The sequence below is a fragment of the Triturus cristatus genome, chromosome 9 (assembly GCF_964204655.1).
Source record: "Triturus cristatus chromosome 9, aTriCri1.1, whole genome shotgun sequence".
NCBI lineage: Eukaryota > Metazoa > Chordata > Amphibia > Caudata > Salamandridae > Triturus > Triturus cristatus.
In genome coordinates this window covers 489,022,788-489,045,703 of record NC_140592.1, presented here as the reverse complement: position 1 = coordinate 489,045,703, position 22,916 = coordinate 489,022,788, and the positions used below count along the sequence as shown (strand labels likewise).

Sequence of the window (22,916 nt, the reverse complement as noted above, 5' to 3'; positions counted from 1 at the left end):
ATTTGCCCCTCACCAGCGCACAGCCCAATAAACATGACACTCAAAGTGGTGCCCATCAATGCATACTTTCTAGTGACCTATGCTCCAGACATTGTTGACACCATCACACAAGATAGCCACTCACATTTCACCACGGAAACATGGCTCACACCCACAGCTACATAAATCCTTGATCGCTTACCCTTATAGGCTGAAGCACCCAACACACACACTGCACTGACAAGACAGAAAGAGGTCACACTTGTACACGCACTTACAAAACTGAGGGAAGTCACACTCGTACACAAGCTCTCCTGGCCTTGCACCCATAGCAACCCAGCAACACCATTCAACCTCATCATCAGACACATTCCTCTCTCGGTGTCTCAGCCAGCAATTTGCCCTACAGAGCTCCCTTAAACAAGACTCAGACTTCATGTAAAAAGTTTCAGCCTCCACCCAACACACCACACTACCATTCCTCTTAGAACTTCAAACTCTCCAAGGACTCCAGCACTAAGACACTGAAAAATCTCTCTGCACTTAGACCACTTCGCCATTCTTTTCTCCATCCTTTATTTCATACCTCAGCATCGTAATCAATCCAAAACATGTGATTCTTGAAATACCTCACACCCCTGGACGAACTAATCCACCAGTCAATTTGTTCCAAAACATCAGATCTCAGCATGTTCCTTGTCAATACATCAAACCACTACCAGACCTCACAATCCCAGCATCAGTCAACAAATTTAATGCCATCATCATTTTTTCAACCAGAAGATGAACAAAATAAGATTTCACATTGAAAATACACTACAGACATCCATACCACATCTGATCCTCCACCAGTCCAGTCTAGTAGACGGCATCAACCTCCTCTCACATGCTGCACTCCCAAAGGTATGAACTCTCTCCAAGCTACACCAAATGAAGATGACGTTCTCTATATATCCATCATTAAAGCTCTTCAAGGAGCAGCCTGCACAGCCTCCCTCACCATCAACATCTATTTCAGCCAAGGAGCCTTCCTGGATGCCTGTAAAATAGGTCAGATCCCCATTTTGCTTCAAAAACCTGAACTGAGATGATCTAGCCAATGTACGCAGCACCACACACCTACCCTTCAGAAGGAAAATAAGTGGAAAAGCAGTCACCATAAGTACAGATAAATAAAAACACTCTCCAAAAAGACTACCATTCTGGCTGCACCCTCCTGCAGCAGAGACAACTACTCATCAAGTATTCAACAATATGCCCCTCAACTAGAGAAATAACTCCAGCTCGATTTCCCCGCGGCCTACAACAGTTGACCACTGTCAAAGAACAACACCCTGAAAACACTCATGGCTTCTTTTACAGTCCCTTAATGAACCCCTTCGGTCCTGCAAAACACCATTCATTTGAACAGAGTAAGCATCGGTCTTCTCCTAACTGGGTGGATGTAGTGACCTGCTCAGTGCACCCCCCCCCCCCCCCCCCCAGAGATTGCACACTGACACCTCTGAAACTCTGAAAGGCAGTCTACAGTGGCACAACTCATAGAAATTTTGAAATTTGACCACATCATCCCAACGACCCAAGGAATGACACTGAATGACACTGAAGGCATCACCTACAAGGCCATCAGAAACACCTGCCCCACCAACGTGTCTATGTAACTTGCCATCTCAAGTGGACATACCACACTAGGAATAAAGACATCAGCACACTGGAAACAAAGAAGTGGTAGAATACATTTAAAAACACCTTTCAGTTTCAATCTATGAATCTGAAACAAAATCCCTATTGAAATCAGACATACTCCAACTTTCCTTCACTTCACTAAAAAAAGTGAAGACACGTCCCTTCAATGAGAATCACCTCCTTACACAATATTTCTCACCTGCTTGCTGCCTCCACAGGATTTTATGAGTTATTATCTGTGTAGCACTCTATTGCTTCCTAACTAGGTTCGTGCTTTACAGGATTCACTATCCACACACAGGTATTTCAGAGAACAGAAAAAAGTCTCGGAATGAGACCAAGGACATATTTTGAGATCCATTATCAAATTCATCAACAAAAAGAAATCGTATTACCAGCAGATAACGCCTTCCATTCAGAAAAGAGAGTGTTTGTGAATGATGGACCTCCATGATGCCTTCTTCACACCCTGGGAATATCTAAGATTTCCGTCTTAAATCTGTCCCAAGACATGTTTCCAAGTATATGACAGTGATACCTACTCACCTCCTGAAGCACAGCTTTTTGAATGACTTGTACTTCAACTTCTGCCTGATCATAACAGGGGTCTTTAAGGAAGCAAAGCAATCTCTAACCGTACAGCACATCTATTGTACCAGTTTTGTCTTTTTTAAAATTGAGTGAAAAATTGTTGTTTTAAGGGGATACCCCCAGAATAAGCTAATTTTGATTATGGAGAAGTGGGTGAAGTCTCTCTGAGTTCTTCCAGCTAAGATTCATACCTAGAAACCAATCTAAATACATAAGCAGGAACAGGTACTACACTAATGGCCGATTATATGCTAAATAAGTATATGGTATCTATGGAAGAAAGAATTTCATCTCTACATCAGAAGGCATATCCTTTTCTGAAGGATCACATTATGTAAAGTCAGGAGTGTGCAGTCGATATTGGGAACCCTGGGTTCCTGCATGTTCGTGATCCTGCATGCCGGACTCCACAAGAGGTATCTGCAGGAATGCCAAGACTGGATTGTGATCACACAGATGGCTCATTACTTTGTGAGATAGTAGTACAGATACATGGAAATCATAAAAGGAATGCTTTTCCAGAAGCAAGAATAAACTCTATAATTTTTCTCTTTGGGAACAGATTACACTCAACACAAATTTTTCAGAACAGTCAAATTTTGCAGATTCCTCATTTGAAAAGTAGTCCTTGAGTTTTTGGGGACATAAACCGGTCCTAAGCATTTTCATTCTATTTTAATTTTAATCTCACAGCCACAGAAAAGAAGTCCTTGAGTTTTTTGGACATAAGCCGGTCCTCAGGAATTATTCAAAATATAAAGATGCGAGTTGTTCAAAACAACTATTTTTGTCTCATACCATTAGTCACAGAGATATCATTGTGAGGTAGCGCAGGAGATGTACGTGTAGAGCAGTGGAGTGGTGCATGGGCCGTACCTAGTTCGCTGTGGTCTGTGACTCCTGTTTCTCTGCCTCTACGCGGCTCTGCACTCCATGTGTGCCTCTGTTGCCTTGGGCTGTGGGTCTGTGCTGCTGACTCCTGTCCACTCTGTTGTTACGGCCGCAGTGATTTTGTGTAAAGCTTCCGCACAATAAAATGGTGGCATCCCTGAGAGTGCTGGTGATTCCATGATGACTCTAAACAGGTTACACAGCACACGGAATGGAGCGGGTTCACCAGTATTCTTGCACACTTGACTCTTTTTTTTTTTTTTTTTTTTTTTTGAAAACCTTTATTGACAGTTCAATAGAGAACAAGTATGGGCCTACAACCCCCCGGGCCGGCCGCTAAGCAATCAGAGCAAAAACAGGCAAGTATAAACACAGGCAGCACATCGGGGAGCAGAATCGTGATGCTAATACTGTGAACAGCGTAGGTAGGGCACCAGGAGAAAAAGGTTTTCGTTTTATAATGAAACAAGGCAGAAGGATCAGGTGCCAGACAATTTTCAAACAGCAATTACAGGTATGCAGAGTAATAGACGTAAACGATTTACAGCAATCTATTAGGTCAATGGCGCAAACACAAGAACATCAGGATGAGGAAGAGTATCATAAGCAGTTGCGCCTGCAGTCCCCCGCCAGAACTCCCGGAGAGCACCCCGGAAATTGTGGTACACATGGAGCGGCAACGAGTCATAGCAAAGGAGGTGTATCACACTGATCCCAGAAAAAGAAAAACAAAAAGAATCAGAGAAGAAAAAGGAGGCCATGGAAAAAGAGATAAAAGACGAAAGAATCCCCTCCCCCAACCCCCCACCCTGCACCTCTGCAGATGAGTACGGCCCCCCCCCCCCAGCAGTGTGCCTGTCGCCCTGGAACCAGACCCGAAATATAGGAGAAGAGGGAAAAAGAAGTAGGAAAAGAACCCCACCAGACGGGGGGGTGGAGAAAGTATTAATAAACTGGAGGAGGGCCTTCAAAACATACCCCCGGCTTCTCCCTCCCGCACGGTAAGTTTCCCCCAAAGTGAACAATAAACAGCACAAAAGCGATCTTCTCAAAGAAAGATGGGGAGCACTATGCACCTATTATGCTGTTAGCTATGCCAGGAGAGCACGCAACCCCTGAGCCCGCCCGTCCACTAGATGACCACCCCTGAAGGATCAGCCTTATCCCTGACCACTCTTTGGAATTCTGCCCATGCCTACCCCTCGACCCAGCACCATATCCGACGTTCCAAGGTAGAGGATTGTCCAAAAACGTCCGAGAAGCGACGCACACAGGTGGGGTGGAAGTCTCTGAGCATCAACACAGTCCGCAGCGTGGAGAAACAGGCTTCCCAGTGCTGCCCCAGGATATGCACTGCACTCAAGGTCCAGGAAGGCAGAAGCAGCCAAAGCAGACAATAGTTGCTGGAGTTGTCCCTGGGTCGCAGGAGGGCACGTACGGGACGAGGCTACCACACCCCACTCAGGTCCAATGCCTCCGGGACAGATCAGGCCCTCAGCTGGACGAACACACTGTAGCATACTGGCCTGAGTGTCCAGCCGTGCACTAACCTCAGGGGTGGCCGCCAAAGTGTCCTCCTGTGCGCAGTGTGGGTAGTCCCTATGACTTGACTCCTTCTTAGGGGTGGATAAGGACGTGGGCATGCACATTAATTTTGTGGTTAAAAAATTAAAGGACGAGGTGGCCTCCGTTTTGAAGAGTCTAGGGTTGGGGAAATGGCTAATATGGGTGTCTCGATATCACTAAATTTGATTAATGGATTAATGGGCCTCAGATTATCGTCGCCCCCATGTTCACTAAGGATAATTTTGGATGATACTATAGGGTAAACCATTAACACAGCTGGAGACAACTGATGTATGCCAAACCAACAACTGTTTTCAGGAGGGGGCAATGACAACGGAGACCAGTTGATCCTTGATGACCACAGTATACATCTTTATCAACATCTAGTACAAATCCAACAACATTATCAGTCCAATCAAATGTATCATTGCGGATACAAAAGACCCTCAAAGGTTATCTTTGGGGCATTAGAAGTGGTAAACAAGAAACTCACTCAAATCTCTGTCACAGATCAGCACTTTTACCCACATTAATCAGACCCACAATCTTACCCACATTAATCAGACCAGTAAGCGAGACTCAAGAAGATGAGCCCTGAGCACCATGAGTAGCACGAGAGCGGAGTATGAACTTGCACAAGATAGAGATGCCCACTGCAGGGCCTCATGTCGCTAATCAGCAAGACAGAAAGCGGACAGAATACATTTTCACTGACCAATGATCGTTAAACGAAGGTTTCAAAACAGGGGGTATATAAAATTATCACCCTACCGCAACTTATCTTACTGGAGACAACAAAAGAAATGACATCAGCAACTATATACAAAAATCGGGAAAAAATAATAATGTCTACTAAACTCCCAAATGATAAAGGTGAAAAAGTGATTTAGAAAAGGTACAATCGTACAGTGAAAACTATAAATAGGATAAAAAGGGAGCACAACACATGCAACCATGCTACTGAGAATACGCTTGGACAAAAGACATGAATTATAAACAGCTAGAAATTGCCACATGTTTTTAATCCCTAATGAAAGCAATCAGAAACAAAATGTAAAGTCGGACTCTGAACCTGTCAGAGTACTCAATAATTCAATCTTAATGCAAACACCTAAACAGGTTCAAGACAGATGCAGCCATTGCAGTCTGGTTTTTGATATTATACGCAAAGGGGAAAAGGGAAGAACATTCCGCCCTCTGAATATGGCATTATATTGCTGAGCCGACTCCCGCATCGCAGAACTTGCACCTCTTCCCTACCTCCCAGCAGCCTCCGCCACTGGGAGGAGATCTGCTGTCTGGTTTCCCGCCACCGCCTGCATTATATTGCTGAGCCAACTCCCGCATCGCGGGACGTGCACCTGTGGCGATAGGTCAAGGCCCGGGTCAAGGCCAGGCCCATTCACACCAATCTGAGCCCAGAAGAGGCTGAGCTGGGCCACCCCCGTTTTGTTGTAATTATCGGGTAAGTCACCTCGTCCTCCCTCTTTTCTGAGCCCAGCTTTCACCTTCTGCCTGCCCGGCAGTGGTCTTGCTCAGCAGCTAGCTGCCCTGTTGCGCTCCCCAGGCAACCTCGGCACACTACGCGTGCCCCCTTCTGTCTACCTGCCCACCCTCTGGGCCGATCTTGCCTACTTTGCCCCCTGTCCTGCCTAATTCCCCGTTGCCCTGCAGAACCACCGCTGCCCCCACGAGCCACTAGTACCCCTCAATCTCGCCTCCTGCCCCTTCACCATGCCAGGTACCGCCATCCGCAGAGGTCCACTCCAACTCCCTCCGTCCCCCTCCCCCAAGTGCCCCGATTCCCACTGGCATGGAGACCGTAGCGTGACCATGCAGTGGAAGTACGCAGAGGACTTGCCGAGCATGCGCCAGGACCATGCCACTGCTTCACCTCGGACAAACTTAGAGCCCTGGACGCCAGGATAACAACAACTGAGCCACGCCTCCCCCGAAAGCACATTTTCCTGCTGGAACTGCCACTTCACCTGCATCACCGAGGATACAACCCATGCCACGCCCATCAGCCACACTACGTTGCACACTCCTACCAACAAGGCCCAAACCAACACCTCCGGAAAGATTCGCTGCTTACTGATTAACACACGCTCATTCAGAAAACACGCTACAGAAATCTAGGACACCATCCCGACCCGCGCCCCAGACACGGTCTTCATCACAGAGACTTGGCTGAATCCTGCTACCGCTCCAGACATTACCAGAGCCACCCCCGATGGATACAAGATAGCACACTGGGACCGATCCAACAGAAATGGCAGAGGCATTGACATAATCTATAAAGCGAAACTTGAATTCTCTACCACCACAGACGACTCAATGCCCTTCAAGGAGGACCTCAACTTCAAACCCCGAACAAACAGCAAAACCACCATCAGAGACACCCTCGCATACAGACCTCTAGGACTCCGCCTTGCCTCCTGCAATGCCATTCCCGAGTTCATCGTGTACATCGCAATCAACTTGAACTCAACTTCCACCTTGAGAACATGGACAACGTCAACACGGCCGACCTCCAAGAAAGTATGGCCAACCTCGGACTCAAACAGCTGGTCACCGATCCCACAAACACCGCAGGACACACACTCGACCCTACCATCTCAACCAGCAACAGAGTAAAATACACCCACTCTGAGAAGCTCACCCGGACAGACTACCACTGCGTCCACTTTGTCATCTCGGAACCTCCCAACACCCCACTGCCACCAGTGACACGGCATAGCTGGGCTATGGTCTCAGAGCAACAATGGAGCAATGTCCTCAAATCTCGCCTACCCATTACCACCGAAGACACAGAACAAGCGGCGGTCAATTAAGCGAACTGGATCATGGCAAATGTTGTCGAAGTTGCACCTAAGAAACCCACCAACCCCAAGAAACAAACACGACACCCCAACTCGTTAATGGCAGAACTGAAAACACAGAAACGTGACTGCAGGCAGAAGGAAAGAAGAGGGCGCACCAGCAAGACCCTCGAAGACCGAAAACACCTCAAAGACACCCTCAACTGATACCACCACCACTTGAAGAACAGCAAGAAGATCGCCCTAGCCATGCGCATCAAGGACAGCTTCAAAACTACAAGGAACTTTTCAACATAGTCAAGAAGTTCACCAACCCTTGGCATACAAAAACAACATCACACCCTCGCAAGCTCTCTATGACACACACTGACTTCTTGCACAACAAAATCAACATAAACCTACCAAGACTTCACAAACCAACCTATGCCAAGGACTGTATTAATTGTATCACGCAGACCCACACACACCCACACCAGCTCATCTCATGGAACACCCTCACCAAGAAGGAAATGGTGTCCATCATGAGATCCATCCACACCAGAGCCCCAGAAGACCCCTGCTCACACCATACTTTCAAACTCGGCAAATAACCCATCAGCAAAGAACTCACTAAGGTCCTCAACTCCACAATTATCACAGCTCACTTCCCCCAGAAATGGAAACATGCTGACCTGAAGTCGCTGCTGAAGGAGCCATCCTAGGACTATGGAGAACCTAAGAATTACCAAACCATCTCCCTGCTCCCTTTCCAACTAAGGTAATTGAGAAAGCCATCAACATCCAGTTCACCAGACATCTGGAGAACCACAACCTTCTGAACCCCTCCCAATCCAGCTTCAGCGCGAACCACAGCACTGAGCTAGCCCTAGTCTCAGCCATAGACGACATCAGAATTCTGCTAGACCATAGAGAAACACCATCCCTCATACTCCACGACCCCTCAGCAGCTTTCAACACTGTATTCCACCACACACTGATCAACAGACTCCACCAGATTGAATTCAAGGAGCAGCCCTCAAGTGGATTGTATCCTACCTCGCGGGAAGAACTCAGAAGGTCATCTTCCCTCCCTAACAACATCAGCTGTGGTGTCCCTCAAGGCTCATCCCTCGGACCAACCCTCTTCAACATATACATGACACCCCTGGGCAACACCATCAAGAGCCATGGACTCAACATCATCTCCTTCGCCAACAACACCCAACTTATCCTCTCCTTGACCAATGACCACCAAGGACAAGTTCCAAAGATGCATAAAAGACGTGGCTGCCTGGATGAACAACAACCGTCTCAAACTCAACACAGAAGAACTCATGTTCAAGAAAATCAAGGATACCATCTGGAACAACAAATGGTGGCCACCTAAGCTGGGCCCAATGCCTAGACCCAACGAAAATGCCCACAACCTCAGCATCATCCTCGACCACTAGCTATCCATGAAAAAGCAGGTCAGGGCTGTCTTTTCCGCTTGTTTCCTCACCCTCCGAATGCTCAGGAAGGTTCAGATGGCTCCCATTCAACACCAGGCCAACAGTCACACAAGCTCTCATCACCAGCAGATTAATCTACGGCAACTCCCTCTACGTAGAAATGACCGCCCAACTTATGACGAAACTCCAGACTATCCAGAACACTATAGTGTAGGATTTTTAGAGCGCATGACGACCCGTAGGCATCCCAGTGCTGGATCAGAGGTGCACCTTACAGAATGGAATGGCAAAAAGGGAAGGCAAATATTTGAAGAGCCTAATTTTGAGGGCTTTTCAAAAGCGTAGTTCTTTTATCTGTTGCTCAAATAGCTAGGGGGAGACAGTTCCAGAGCTTGGCTGAATTTGAGCTGAAAGACTGTCCTCTACTTCTGGCTCGTTTAACCCTGGGGACTACAGCCAGATAGAGATCTGAAGATCATAGAGATATACTGGGGATGTAGGCGCAAGCAAACTGGCATAGAATAGGTGGGACTTGACTTAAATTCTATTCTGTGTGAAATAGGGAGCCAGTGAAGGTCTTAAAAGCCCTGTCTGACTGACTGCGATCTTGAGATCCAAAGAATTGCGCGTGCTGCCGCATTTTGCCTGACTTGTATTTTCCGTGTAACTCCTTTAGGAGGTAACACAGTAGCCAGACTCATCCTCAACCTCCCCAGACTGGCGCTCATCACCCCTCACCTCAGGAAACTCCACTGGCTACCAGTCACAAGGAGCTGCCAATTCAAGCTGCTCACCCACGCTTACAAGGCACTACACAACGAAGGACCGGTGTAACTCATCAACCAAATTAATTTCCACCAACTTACCAGGACACTCCACATTCGAATCCCTCTCTCTAGCAGCCACTCGACACATCCACTGGGCCAACAGTGGAGGCCACTCTTTCTCCCACCTAGCGACTAAGGCCTGGAACAACCTTCTTTCTGCACCTCAGAGCCTCATAATTGCTCCATCAGTTCAGAAAGGGCCTCAATACCTGGATGTTTGACCAATAGGATAACAGGCAGCATGAGCATGATCTCCCAGCACCTCCAGACCCCCATGGGTGATGTAGCCGCGTTTTACAAATCCTGATTGATTGATTGATTGATTAAATAGATGAAAGCTTCTCTCCTTGTTTAAAAAAATCCCAAGTTTAAAAGATATTAGTTCAACATATCTAAAAGCAGTGAGATTTATGACTACTGAATAGGGGAGGGGTGTGACTAAACTGGAATTCACATCAAAATTTGTTGCAAACATAACCTTCAAAGCCGGGGAAGAACTGAACACATTGGACTCAATAAATCTGGGAAGTGAAGTTCACCCTCTGAACAATTGGGACATCGACACAACATAGCAGTCTGATGGAAATCAAAGGAAATTAAAAATAATTATCCTGGCATTGAGAGTCATGGCAATACTGAGTCCGGGCCTATTGTAAACCGAGAGAATGTGTTTATAGTTTTAACCAATGATAGATATCTAAATGAGGGATCACAAAGTTATTTTGAGGTAAATGACTGTTACTCTTTTCTTATGAACATGTCGATGCGGAATCCTAGCCGAATTTTGATTCTGCCACAAACTTTTGCAGTTCGAATATACATGTTTTTCTGCAATGTGAAAAAAGGGGGTACATTTGAGACTCTGTCACACAAATATATCATTTTTTTTGCAGGAGACTTGGTTGTGATGGAACCCAAGTATCAACGTTTTTTTTATCTATATGTAAACCAGGTCATACTCGTGAAGTGGGGAGATTATGTGGGGGTCTCCTTACACTGATTTCCACAAGGGCAATAAGAATTATAAAATAGACTGAAATGGAATTTGAGTGGTTACAAATAATAAGTGTTGATGTGCAAACAAATATGGATTGTAGGATAAATGTAATTTTAGTGAACATATACCTACATGAAGACTCAAAATCAAGTCTGATTGACTTTTGGGAGAAATTTGAAATCTGCTGTCCGAGCAACAGTCAGGTTTTTCTGGATGGCATAGTGATCATTGCAGGTGACTAAAGTCTGAAAATCGATCCGAGGATAGTAGATGATTTATTATACGACATTCTTGAAATGTTTAATATCTTCAACAGAGTTTTCCTGATAATGCCGCCTTCAAATGATGGAAGTATTATGTGACTGGTTAGGCATAAATGGATTAATAAGCCAAAATGGTTGCTTCTAACTGGATAATCTGACAAGAGAAACTTTCCAGTTTGGGTTACACCATTGCCCTATTATTCACATGTTTGTTTCATATGATGTTTTTAAATGTTTTCATGATTTTAATGTAAAGCAGCATGAAGGTAATAATCATTGTCCACTACATCTTAAAGGAAGCAGCTGCAGTGATAATATGCTGTTACAAGGAATGGATTTTCCAAGAAGATTAAAAACGCGACTTGGTTCAAGGAAGCTCCAGGTTTTGAAAAACTACAATAAGTTTACGACCCCTGTAACAATTTTTCCACCTATAAAGATATATTGGCCTGGTTTGCCTCTCTTACTGATAACGTATGTGGATGTTACAAACACAGACTAGCATTGTTAGCAAAAGGAGGCGATTCCAGCCTAGAACTCCATCCTTAGGGTGGTTTGATCAAGATTGCAGGGAACGTAAAAAGTACTTTGAAAAACACCGGTTGCTTACACGAGACACTGAAGAGCTGTACATTTAGATCAAATACTGGAGCTGACAAGGCCTTATAAGAACCTCATCAGACTCAAGAAAGTGTCCTTTTATAATAAAAACTGGAATTAAATGTTGGGGGTGATACAGATGATAGGCCAGAAAAAAATGGACACTGGTAAGTAATAAATCTGGTACACATGTAGTGCCTGTGACACATATGATAAATGAAGAAAATTGGGTTTCACATGTACCAAATGTATACGGCTCCACCTCCTTAAACACACCTGAAAATAAGTATAAAATAGATAAAGAGATAACCAAGAATTGGACTCGATTAGAAATGGATTCCTCCGGTTGCCTCACTAAAAAGGTACATATATGTAATGGATTGTGGCATGGGTGTGTTCTAGCTCTCATTCTATTTAGTTTATAGGTGGCGGATTCACCTACTTCATTAAATACTAAAAGTGCCTTTTCAACAAAATGGTGCCCATATACCTTGCTTAATGTACGCTGATTACATTGTTATATTAGATTACACCCAAAGGGTCTTCAGAAGAAACTTGCCATCTTAACAGAATACAGTAAGGTACATTTCTTAAAGCTAGATATGGAAAAAACAAAAGTGTTAGTTTTTAAGAAACAAAAGTGTCCCATTTTAGTTGGTTTTTAGACAGGACACAATTAGAACACTCTGGAATATACGAATATGTAGGACTGCTCTTTTCCACAGATGTAAATTGGAATGAACACATAAAAACTATTAAATCCAGAGCCTTTTTACAGACAAGTTCCCTTGTGAAGTTGAACTCCATATATGGAGGGCTGTCACTTGTACCGCTTCTTGAAGCATTTTTGCACAAAACCCACCTCTGGCACTTTACAGATTGGAAATATTCTGGGCAGAAGGAAGGGACATTTTAGACCATGTGGACAGTAGTTGTTGAAAAAGAATATTAAACCTACCAAAAGGTTCACTGATCTAAAGCAAACGCTGTGGAATTAAATTATTGTGGTGGTGGTCACATATGGTTAGAACATTTTTTTTTACAATTTTTAAATAAACTCAGCATGTGTACGGTTTGGGTCTAAAGGCGAATACACTTCGGCATTTCAGGTGAGAAGAGGTGTAAGACAGGGGTGCGTCCTGGCTCCTTTTCTGTTTACTTTATACACAAATGGCCTTGAAAAGGCCTTGTTGGAGGGAAGCCAGGACGTTTCCAACTGCATCGGAATTTGGTAAATAGACGAATACCTGCACTCCTTTATGCGGACGATGCCGTAATTATGGCTAGGACCCCATTGGCATTGCAGAGGGCATTAGATTCTTATAATATTTTTATGGGAAACATTGACCTAAAGATAAATGCCACAAAAACATACGTGATGAACTGTGGAAGAGGCGGCAAGAAAATGAAGGACTTATTTTTAAATGGGAGTAAACTGACAAACACCCCTACCTATCCATACTTAGGGATACTAATAGACGACAAGGGTACATGGGGCCAAGCGATTAATACCAGGAAACTCCTATTTATGAGATCCACATCAGCCCTTGTCAACTTCTCACAAAAACTAGGCAAGAGGCCTCCAACCGAACTAATAAAGATCTATAAGGCCAAGTGCACAAGTGTAGCATTGTACGGGGCAGGGATTTGGGGCCACCGCAACGTATCTGTGATACAGAAAGTGGAAAATGCATTTTTCAGATATTTATTAGCCGTGCCCTGTTCCACTTCTACCTATGTCTGTCATGCTGAGCTAGGAGTTCCCTATATAACTGACATTATAAAAATCCAGCCAGTAATCCTGTGGCACCGTATCTGGAAGTCACAAATTAACAAACTTACTCAGTTGGTGTTGCAGGATGCTTTGAAGCTGGACCATTCTCTAGATATAGACTGGATAAGATATATAAGGGACTTCATGACAGACATAGGAAAACCTGAATATTTTTACAACCCAGAGTCAATCTCCGGTATCCCAGGTAAAGAATTCAAAAAACAGTGCTTGCAACATATGGTGAAGTTAAGATTTGTGAACGAGGCGATAAAACCTACTGTCCTCTCAAACCTTATGTTAACCTCCTCTTTTAGCATGCAACCGTACCTACAAAACACCATAAAGGGTTACAACAGATTTGTTCTTACTCGTTTCAGGTTGAACATTTTTCACAGATTGGTCACCTTTCCAATGGTTAATGATTGGTCTAAAAACTTATCCACTTGCCCATGTGACAATTTATCTTTACAATCAACAATGCATGTCACTTTGTTTTGTAAATTTTATAATGACCTGAGAAGAAAGTGGATTGTGCCAATTTTAAAAATATGGGGCCTTCGACAATGTCGCCCAGCCTTTATCGCCCTTCAACTTTTAGAAAATGAATGTGTAACCATAAATGTCGTATCTTTTTTAAAGAAGATAATCAAACGCCGGAATCAACCTGATTTGGATTTCACTGTTAATATTGATAGAGCGTCCCTTTAATATTTTAATATTTTAATACTTAAATACTGTTTACATGTATCGTAAACCTGAAGATGAATATTAACGCTCCATTTTACAAATACAATTCATTGACTGAAGAGCTCCCAACAAAATAATGTACTGTATAAACTGTTTTGTCTATTTTATTTTAAACACACTTTTAACTTTTTAATAGAAATGTTTTAAAATATTCTTTTGTAATGATCCCTGAAATATGGAAACTAAAAATTGTGTGCTATTTGTATTAATGAATTTGTACGCTTTCATGGTTTTTATGTGACAAAAATCGAATAAAGCATATTCTTATCTTATACGAATATGTAGGACTGCTCTTTTCCACAGATGTAAATTGGAATGAACACATAAAAACTATTAAATCCAGAGCCTTTTTACAGACAAGTTCCCTTGTGAAGTTGAACTCCATATATGGAGGGCTGTCACTTGTAACGCTTCTTGAAGCATTTTTGCACAAAACCCACCTCTGGCACTTTACGGATTGGAAATATTCTGGGCAGAAGGAAGGGACATTTTAGAACCTGTGGACACTAGTTGTTGAAAAAGAATATTAAACCTACCAAAAGTTTCACTGATCTAAAGCAAACGCTGTGGAATAAAATTATTGTGGTGGTGGTCACATATAAATGTAAATGTCAAGGTACTTATAGAGCGCACTGTCACCAGACGGCCACCTTGTGTCATATGGTTAGAACATTTTTTTTTTACAATTTTTAAATAAACTCTCATAAGATAGTGAAGTAAGTACATTATCCTAGATCTGCTGGCTTGAAACACAATGTGGTGAACTTAAACGGGCAAGGGCTCTTTTGGACTATAATGGTATTAAGCAGTATTTTTTGTCCTCGGGGGCTTTTGACAGCTGGGACCCATTTCCACTTAAAGAGTCACTAAATGACAGAGTATTAACGTTGCCTTTGCAAAATGATATGACTTATTTATCCCAAAAACCCTCAGTAAGGTTAACACTGCAGACCTTGAGATATTCCGATGTGTTTGTCGTTTTTATTTGCCAGACCCTGCATGTTGTCACAAAATGTTTAAGTGCAGAATAGGATGCAACCCCATATTGAGGGTTCCGTGTGTGGCAGTAAAAATTAAAGAAAGGGAAGGTTTTTGTGTATGCCCTTTGAATAGGAAATGTACTATTACTCATGTCTTAATTGATTGTCCTTTAGTTTCAAATGTGTGCTGTCAATTTTTAAAACACTCGTTTTAATATGAATCTACATGATATATAATGCCATTGGTTTGTTATTCAATATGCAATTATTCAATGTTATCGTTGGATTGGGACGTTCGATTGGGACACTCCTTATGATTTGTGAGAATTTGAGCATGCTCGGGAGCGAGGCAGCCTTCAGAAATGAAGCTGGACTTGGTAGCGTTACTCTATTGCCAGTTTTGCTTGTTAATCTATCCTTAAAGTTATAAGTAACATGAACACCACATGATGGAGCAGCTTAGATTTCTTACCTGTAACTGTAGTTCTCCCCTATGTGTATCTTCCCTCTTTTATCATTCACTAATTATCCGAACATCTTCTAAGTACTAGAAATAGATTATTTTTCTCATGAAACTTCCAACTTAACTAAAAGACTGGTGCAGGGTATTGTAAGTGCTGGAGGTTATGGTTCTTAAAGGGTCAGCACTGAATTATTTGTGTAAACGCATATTGCGTGGTTTGACTCAAATGTGACTTCGAACTTTTTATATTTTTGTTTTTCAAAGCTTACAATGTGTCTTGAAACTAAAAATGAATTCCAAAAATATTGAGGGATTCCATTGGACCTGCTGAAAACTGCTATTACTAATGATGAAGATACCTATGATGGAGAACCACAATCACACATAGTCAATAATAATATTCTAGTTAGAGTCCTGAGACTTCCCAACAATCCCAGTGTGAGGATCTTGAGGCACATGGGCAAACCAAGTTAAAGGTTTTGTGAAATTGAAATGAGCTTGCACTGCCATTGAGGACTTTAGACTCTGGTGACCCTGATCAATCTCCTTTCACGGGCACTAGTCAGTGCTTAATTTGTACCAGTGGTGGCACAGGTACTAATTTTTGGGGTTGTGGGCCTTCCTGTCATCATCAGACTCTGAGCAACTGAGAGAATGGCAGGAAAGGGAGAAAGGATGAAGAGAAAGAAAGGAAAACTGTGACCAAGAGAGAAAACGGGGAAAAAAGAACCTTCAATAGTGAGGTAAAGAGACAGTAAATGCAGTCTGGTGGAAGAAAGTGGTATGAGATGGATTCAAGACGAGACAGCTTTGGTATTCAACAACCCCACCACTCAGCAGTACTAGAGGCCGGTTCCTAAAAGTAGATATGGACTGCTTCACTTTAAAAATAAAAAATAAAAAGCACAATTTAAGGACAGATCCTATTACCCCAAAGCATCTATAGGAACGTTAAACTTACAACATTAACTACATAAAACACAAACTGTAGCCTCCTGAGCTGTTCATGGCGTCAGCAAAGTTGCACTACTCACTGACTTTGGCCCTACATGCAAAAACAGATAGAGATTAATTTTGCCCCTGCTCCCCTGTGTTCCACCACAGTACCTTTCCAACAGGCAGCATATACAGCAAGGCTTGGAATCCGAACCAGGCCAGGAGAAGCAGCAGAGTATTGGGGTTCCAGAGGGAGTCGAGAGCAGGCAGAGGTCCTGGAAGGGTCAGCACACTCGCTTGTTCTGTGCCACAGGTCAGAAGGAGGTAAAACACGGTGCTGGGCATGAGGAACAGAAGTACAGCAGCTCCTGCAGGGTGACGGAATAAAAGTGATAGGGCGTTATTCCATATATAATGCGCAACAGAGCCTGGAGAGGGTCACGCTGAAGCATAAAAGAAGGGAATGAACTGTAACCCTGGATCATTTGAAAAAAAAGTCAGTGACTGTTTATATGAGTGTTGCTCGTAATGTTGCAAGAGTTGTGACAGAAGCTGTAGGGCACTATATATCTATGTAAATTAATAATGCATCCCCTGTATCATCTACTACACCGTCATGGTAGGTAAACATTACTATTCTTTATTCCACATTTACTTACCAGGCGTTAGGTCGATATAGTGCATGCCAATTATTGTGTTCTATGTAATACATACTAATGATGAGCGTATACCGCGACAGACGATACTCAGAGCCAAGGGAATATCATGATTGCATCTTTCTTGGGCTTTCAACCAGGTTCAGGGCTCTTTTGCTTCTCTGCGAGGTCTTTGCTTTCCAAATACCTATATATACATACACAGACAGAGAGGGTGATATATAGCTTGGACCTTGGAAGTGCTGCAGAGTAAGGAGTGTTTTGTGGAAGCCCTAAAACAGAAGGACAAGGTAATAACACCATTCGGATTTTTATACCTCTTCATGTGGAATATAGCCTGGGGGAGGGAAAAAGGCTATCACAGGCTGTGTTCAGGCACTGCCACATGGAAAGAGTCTGGAGGGGTTCGGGTAAGTACAAATAGTAAGTGAGGCCAATGATGTTCCCTTTTACTTAACTGAAGTAAATCGAGACTGAAGAAGGTCTGGGGGTATGTGCAGGGGGTGAGCCAAGTCTTGCGTACTAATAAATCAGCAGGGACGGCACCTCGGCTAAGGCGGAGGAGCGTCGCCCCACTGCTCTCACAGCAGTGGAAAAAAGAAAAAAATTAAATGATAATAACAAAGTTATTAACATTTTATTTTTTGTACCTACGGGGATCGGTTAGGGCGGGCGGGGCAGGTACCACCGCAAGGAAGAGTGGTTTGTGCACAATAAGTGCACATTCGTGTTTGGCGGGCCGTCTTGGGCCGGCCAAATAGTCATGCGCACTTTACATGGTCTCCACTGGCTGTATTGCCTGGATGGAGAACATGCACAGCCTCCAACTTCCTGTCCGAGAGCAGAACCACAGCACTCAGACCAATCACGACACTGCTGTGACAGCAGCTTTGTGATTGGCTATGGGGAGCCTGTGAGCTTCCTCCTTTCGGACTCTGACTCAGGAAAAGAAGTGGAGAGACGACGGTGGAGAGACAGCAGAAGAGGTACGTGTTTAAAAACAAAAAAGATATTTTGTTGTTTTCAAACCACCCCACCACGGAATAAATGTATGTCAAATGTTGGTGTGGGAGGACTAGGCCGCACCCAATAAGTGCCATATGGTAGGAGAGGACTGAGACATGCCTATGTCTGGACTGCAACCGACACAGCCCAAAACATTTGGAGGACTGGAGGAGGGTGGAAAATACTCTTATCTGGTGGGGCATACTCGGTCTGAGCTGTACAATGCAAAAGGTCAGCACTGTAGGATAACAACGGGGATTCCCTAAATCTTGGCTCCACATACAACACCCATTGAGGGTCACATGTCAGGGAGACAGCTTGGCCAACTCTGTGTCTAGGCTGCGTGTGGAACAGATGAATAATCCCCTGTGGAGTAGGAGCAGGGAATACAATAGAAAGCTGATAGCGAGCATGCCTCTTACCCAAAGCACCACCAAACTCTCTCTCCTTAGTCTGCGGTACTCTGTATTTGTCCGACATGGCCCTAGCTCTTAAAAGGGTGGCGACGATTGGACGGCTGGTCCTGCAGGAAGTATCCGGGACACTTTTCTAGTGCTAGTCAGTAGTTCGGAAGGAACTGCCAACACTCGAGTGTGGTCTGCCGTGTCCTAGTTTGCTGTAGGAGATAGTATGGCGTCTTGAGATTAGGTTGAATGGAGGCTGGATCCTGCAAGGTTTGATCTTCGGTTCTTCTCTTCAGTCTCAGTTTGAGAGGATTGGACTACTGTCGAAGCAGAGATGTCCTTAGGCTTTTCTCTGTGGGCGCTACAGACTGATGGAGGATCCTGTTGGTTTAATTCTCTCTCTGGGTGCAGTTCTTGATCTACGTTTGGTAGTTCACACGTGTTGGGCGATTCAGAGGCCCTCTTCTTTTCTACGAGGAGCGTCAGAAAGGCAATACCGCCTTAAGAAGAACTTCTGATTGTGCAGCAGTGCCTTGGTCTTGAATTTGGCAAAGTCCTGTGTTCTCCTCCAGCTGCCTGTGAAGTGAAAGAAGAAATGGTTCAAATCTAGGAGTTTGATACACAAAACATTTGCTTTTCTTATTCTTGTAGTACTCTTGGCTTAATCTTGGAGTTCAGAAGTACTCCAAGACTTAGTTCCACCTACTCACAACAAATATTTTTTTTAAGGCCATGTGATCTCTGTGCAATACTTTATTCCAGTGTTATTTAGGCAATGTATGGCTGTGCTCTTGTGTGTTGTGATTCTGCATTTTCCACATAAAAATATCGTGTTTTAGGCTACACTTTTCTGGTGACCTTGTAGCACACTAAATAACCTGCTTATACTGTGTCATATGTTACTCATCCCACCAACAGCGGCATCATGCACTCAAGTGTAACCTTAATTTCCAAACACTTCAATTGAGTGTAATATCTCCCCATTATGTGCTTCACAAATGTCCTCACTAGAGGCCTCATGCACTTTCTATGGTTATACCTCATCATTTGCTTCACTGTCAAGTCTAGCCGTTGGGCCTGATTCACAAAAAGAGAGTAAACTTCACTTGGAGATTAATGACTTTGTGTGGATATAGATTATGGACCTGATTTCGAGTTTGAAGCACAAGTTACTCCCAGTGGCGGATGGTGATCTTAGAAAGTGGTGAGGCACAGTATTAGCCAAGAGTTCACCACATTTTTTCCAAACTTTGCCTCACTCATACTCACTCCCTCTCACATTTACTCTCTTCCCCTCACATTTACTCTCTTCCCCTCAATCAATTTAACCCATTCTTAATTATGCTCACTCAATCTCACTGTTACACACAAATGTACTCATACTCACTGGTTCTCTTTCTCACTTTCGAATGCACACATACTCATTGACTCTGGGCCCTGGTGCAACTGCATTCTGCTTCCCCATTCGTAGCTATACCGCTCACTCACTTCCACTCTCCCTGACAACCTTCAATCAATCACTCGTTTTAGCACAATCACACTCCTTCACTCACTCCCTCATACTCACTTTCACCAATTCATACACACTCAGATTCCCACTCACTTTCACTCTCATTGACACTCTCAAACACACTCAAATACTTTCACTCCATCCCATTTATTCTCAATTACCCACAAACACATACCCGCATGCATAGAGAAACAACATGTTTTTTTTTTACTTACCTTGCTTAATTAGCTGGCAACTCTATTACAGCAACAGAACAGGGATCTGGTGCTGGGCCCTGGAACCAGCAAGCCATGATTGCCCAAGGAGGAGCCAGTCAGAGGCAGCTAAGGTAGGTTTGAAAAGGAAAGACCTACCATAATCCCTCTTCCAGCCTCTTGATAGAACTAAAAGCACATCCCTACAGGAAGCTGGGAAAGTACAGGGTGTCCTGCCCTTGCTGCTCTATTTTTTTCATTGGTTTCAGGGATGCACTGAAGTGCACCCTGACAGCCACATTTTAGCAGATAAACTGTGCTGTCTGAGGCATGTGTAGTATGTCTGCTAAATAAAATGGATTGTGGCCGTGTGAGGTCACTGTAGATGAACTACATCCCTCAGACATGCGCAATCCAGACATCCTACTACAGAGTGTTGTGTTTTAACGGCATTCGCTAGCTGGATCCTGCATCAGCCCCTTCAGGCCCCTCCTCCTGTCGCCAGGAACATGGAGACGAGGTAAAGAGGGCTGATGTGCGCACCGGCCGTGTTCATAAAAACACTAAACTTTTGTTTTCATGAGCACTGCTACATTGAACAATGCAGTGGGGCCTTACAGGATGCAGAGGGCTGTGCCCTGAAGCCCCTGATAAGGAGCTGCTACTGGTTACTCTGTGACAGCATGATGGATATCCTTTCTGCCTTACTATAAATGCAGTATATCCAATGGCACTTGTAATAAGGTGGACGGGATATCCTTCTGCCAAACTTTAAATCATGTCCTGAATCATTTAAAGAAGTTACAAATGTGCACCACGTTATGTCTTAAAACCAATGGCCCTGACTATTAGAATACCAAGAAGTGTATCTGTTCTCTATTTCATATTTTTCGTTTTCTCAAACTTCATATGAATATAAGTCTGAGTTTCAGCTTTTCTCATTGTCTGGCAAACTCAGAAACCGCTTGTTCTTTGAGAGTTTAGCAAAACCCTGCCCTGACCCTTTCTTGTACGGATATTTCGACTCTGGCTAACGGCCCACCAAGGTGGTAGAGATCATGGTCACATGCAGGGAAATAAATGACAGTCTCTCCGGAGCTAACACCCGGTCAGAGATGGAGCTGAAGCTCCAGCCGTGTACACTTGGCGCTCAACCTAAAGTTAGAATTACGCAGGAGAACCGCAGGTTTGACAGGGCGCTGTACCGGGCCACCAAACTTGAAATCAGGGCCTTAGCCTCCTCTAACCAGTGGAGACTTACTTGTGTCTTACTTGTGTCTTACTAGCAGTCGCATAAAGCGCTTCGACGCCTCGCCAGGTGTAGTAAGCGCTATATAAATGCAATTACAATGCAATAGTAGTTGTGTGTGGGTGGGGCTCAAAGAAAATCCGGGACGGTTTTAAGTTTCCTAAAAGCGCCCTAGGCAGCATCTAGCATCACACAAATGAATAAATGGCAGCACTGTCGTCTGTTTGTCAGTGTCTTCAGAGAATTATTATTAAGAACCCACCTGAGGAGAAGTTGCTCGTCTATCCTCTTACAAGTCACAGACGGGGCTCTCAAGTTTACCAGTTCAATGCCCGAGCAGTTCAATCAGTCCAATTTTTTTCTATGCATTCTGAAATTTGCAGCCCTTTAATCCCATAACACCAGGACTACAAGTCCCATAAAAACATAATAAAAACTTGGATGAGTTCAGCTACTCGCCATACACCTGGGACATTTGAGAACTCCGAGGTTACAGCCAAACTGAAACAGCTTGCTACAAAGACCCGCCTGTAGCGTACTCCGTAGGTCACAGATTCCAGTCCCAATAAAATCGTCGGGAGAGTGGGTTGAGCGCTTGCTGCTGAGGTCAGTGAGTAGAACAAAATCGGGCCCCACGCCCAATGGGGCCTAGTTAGCCCTTCCAAAAATATCAGAGTGAGCGCTAAAACAGCCCCTGTGTATTATGACCCTCTTTATTCTTAAGAAAGAAAACTCACCTGTCGCCCCGCCGAACTGGCCCTCTCTGTTCCTTTAACTCCTTTTAGCAACAAACCTTTTGTTAAACGCCCCCTCCAGTCGACCCACAGACGTCTACAGTCAGTCGTCCAATCACAAGCTGCAGTGACAAAACATGGCCAATTGAAGATGAAACAGCAGATTACGTTTGGGTTTAATCCTCGCAAGCCATTGGTGGAGAGGCGTACGAAATGTCTACCATTGGCTGGGAGTGTATCTCAGTGTGACAGCTGTCTTCAGGCCCTAGAAAGCAATTGGATGTTTGCTGTGGTGCGTGCTTGCCTCTTTCTCAGTGTTTTTATCCATTTGTACATTAAGCTACAGGGTCCATTGGTCAAAGTGACGATGGATCTGAAATGTCTCAAGTACTGTATCAGAATGCAAGACTAGATGAAGGTGTACATGCTTGATCTGTGACTGCGGGGGTGGCTGTGTGTGTGTGCGCGCGAATGTACCTATATATAGAAGAGCTTTATTGTTTGTAAGCGCATTAATCTATGTGTACCATCTCTCTAAAAATAGCAGGTACACCGTAACCACCACTATTAATTTTTCACCAGCGTCCAATCGTAATAGCGTGTCCAGTAAAT

General features: G+C 43.9%; 1 protein-coding gene across 2 annotated transcripts in view; it reads right to left on the bottom strand.

The window, feature by feature from the left end:
• Positions 1–22,417, bottom strand: part of TM7SF2 (transmembrane 7 superfamily member 2) — a 109,230-nt gene extending 86,813 nt beyond the window's left edge. Inside the window, exons 1-3 of one of the 2 annotated variants that reach the window (XM_085625461.1) lie at positions 22,308–22,417; positions 18,636–19,193; positions 16,724–16,920 (exon numbers count right to left, since the gene is read on the bottom strand). In XM_085625461.1, coding sequence (XP_085481587.1) covers positions 16,724–16,920; positions 18,636–18,693 — 255 coding nt within the window. In that variant the 5' untranslated portion in view covers positions 18,694–19,193; positions 22,308–22,417. Of the gene's footprint in view, positions 1–16,723; positions 16,921–18,635; positions 19,194–20,342 lie in introns of both variants that reach the window. The other variant, XM_085625462.1, reaches the window with a different exon arrangement.
• Positions 22,418–22,916: the final 499 nt, after the last annotated feature.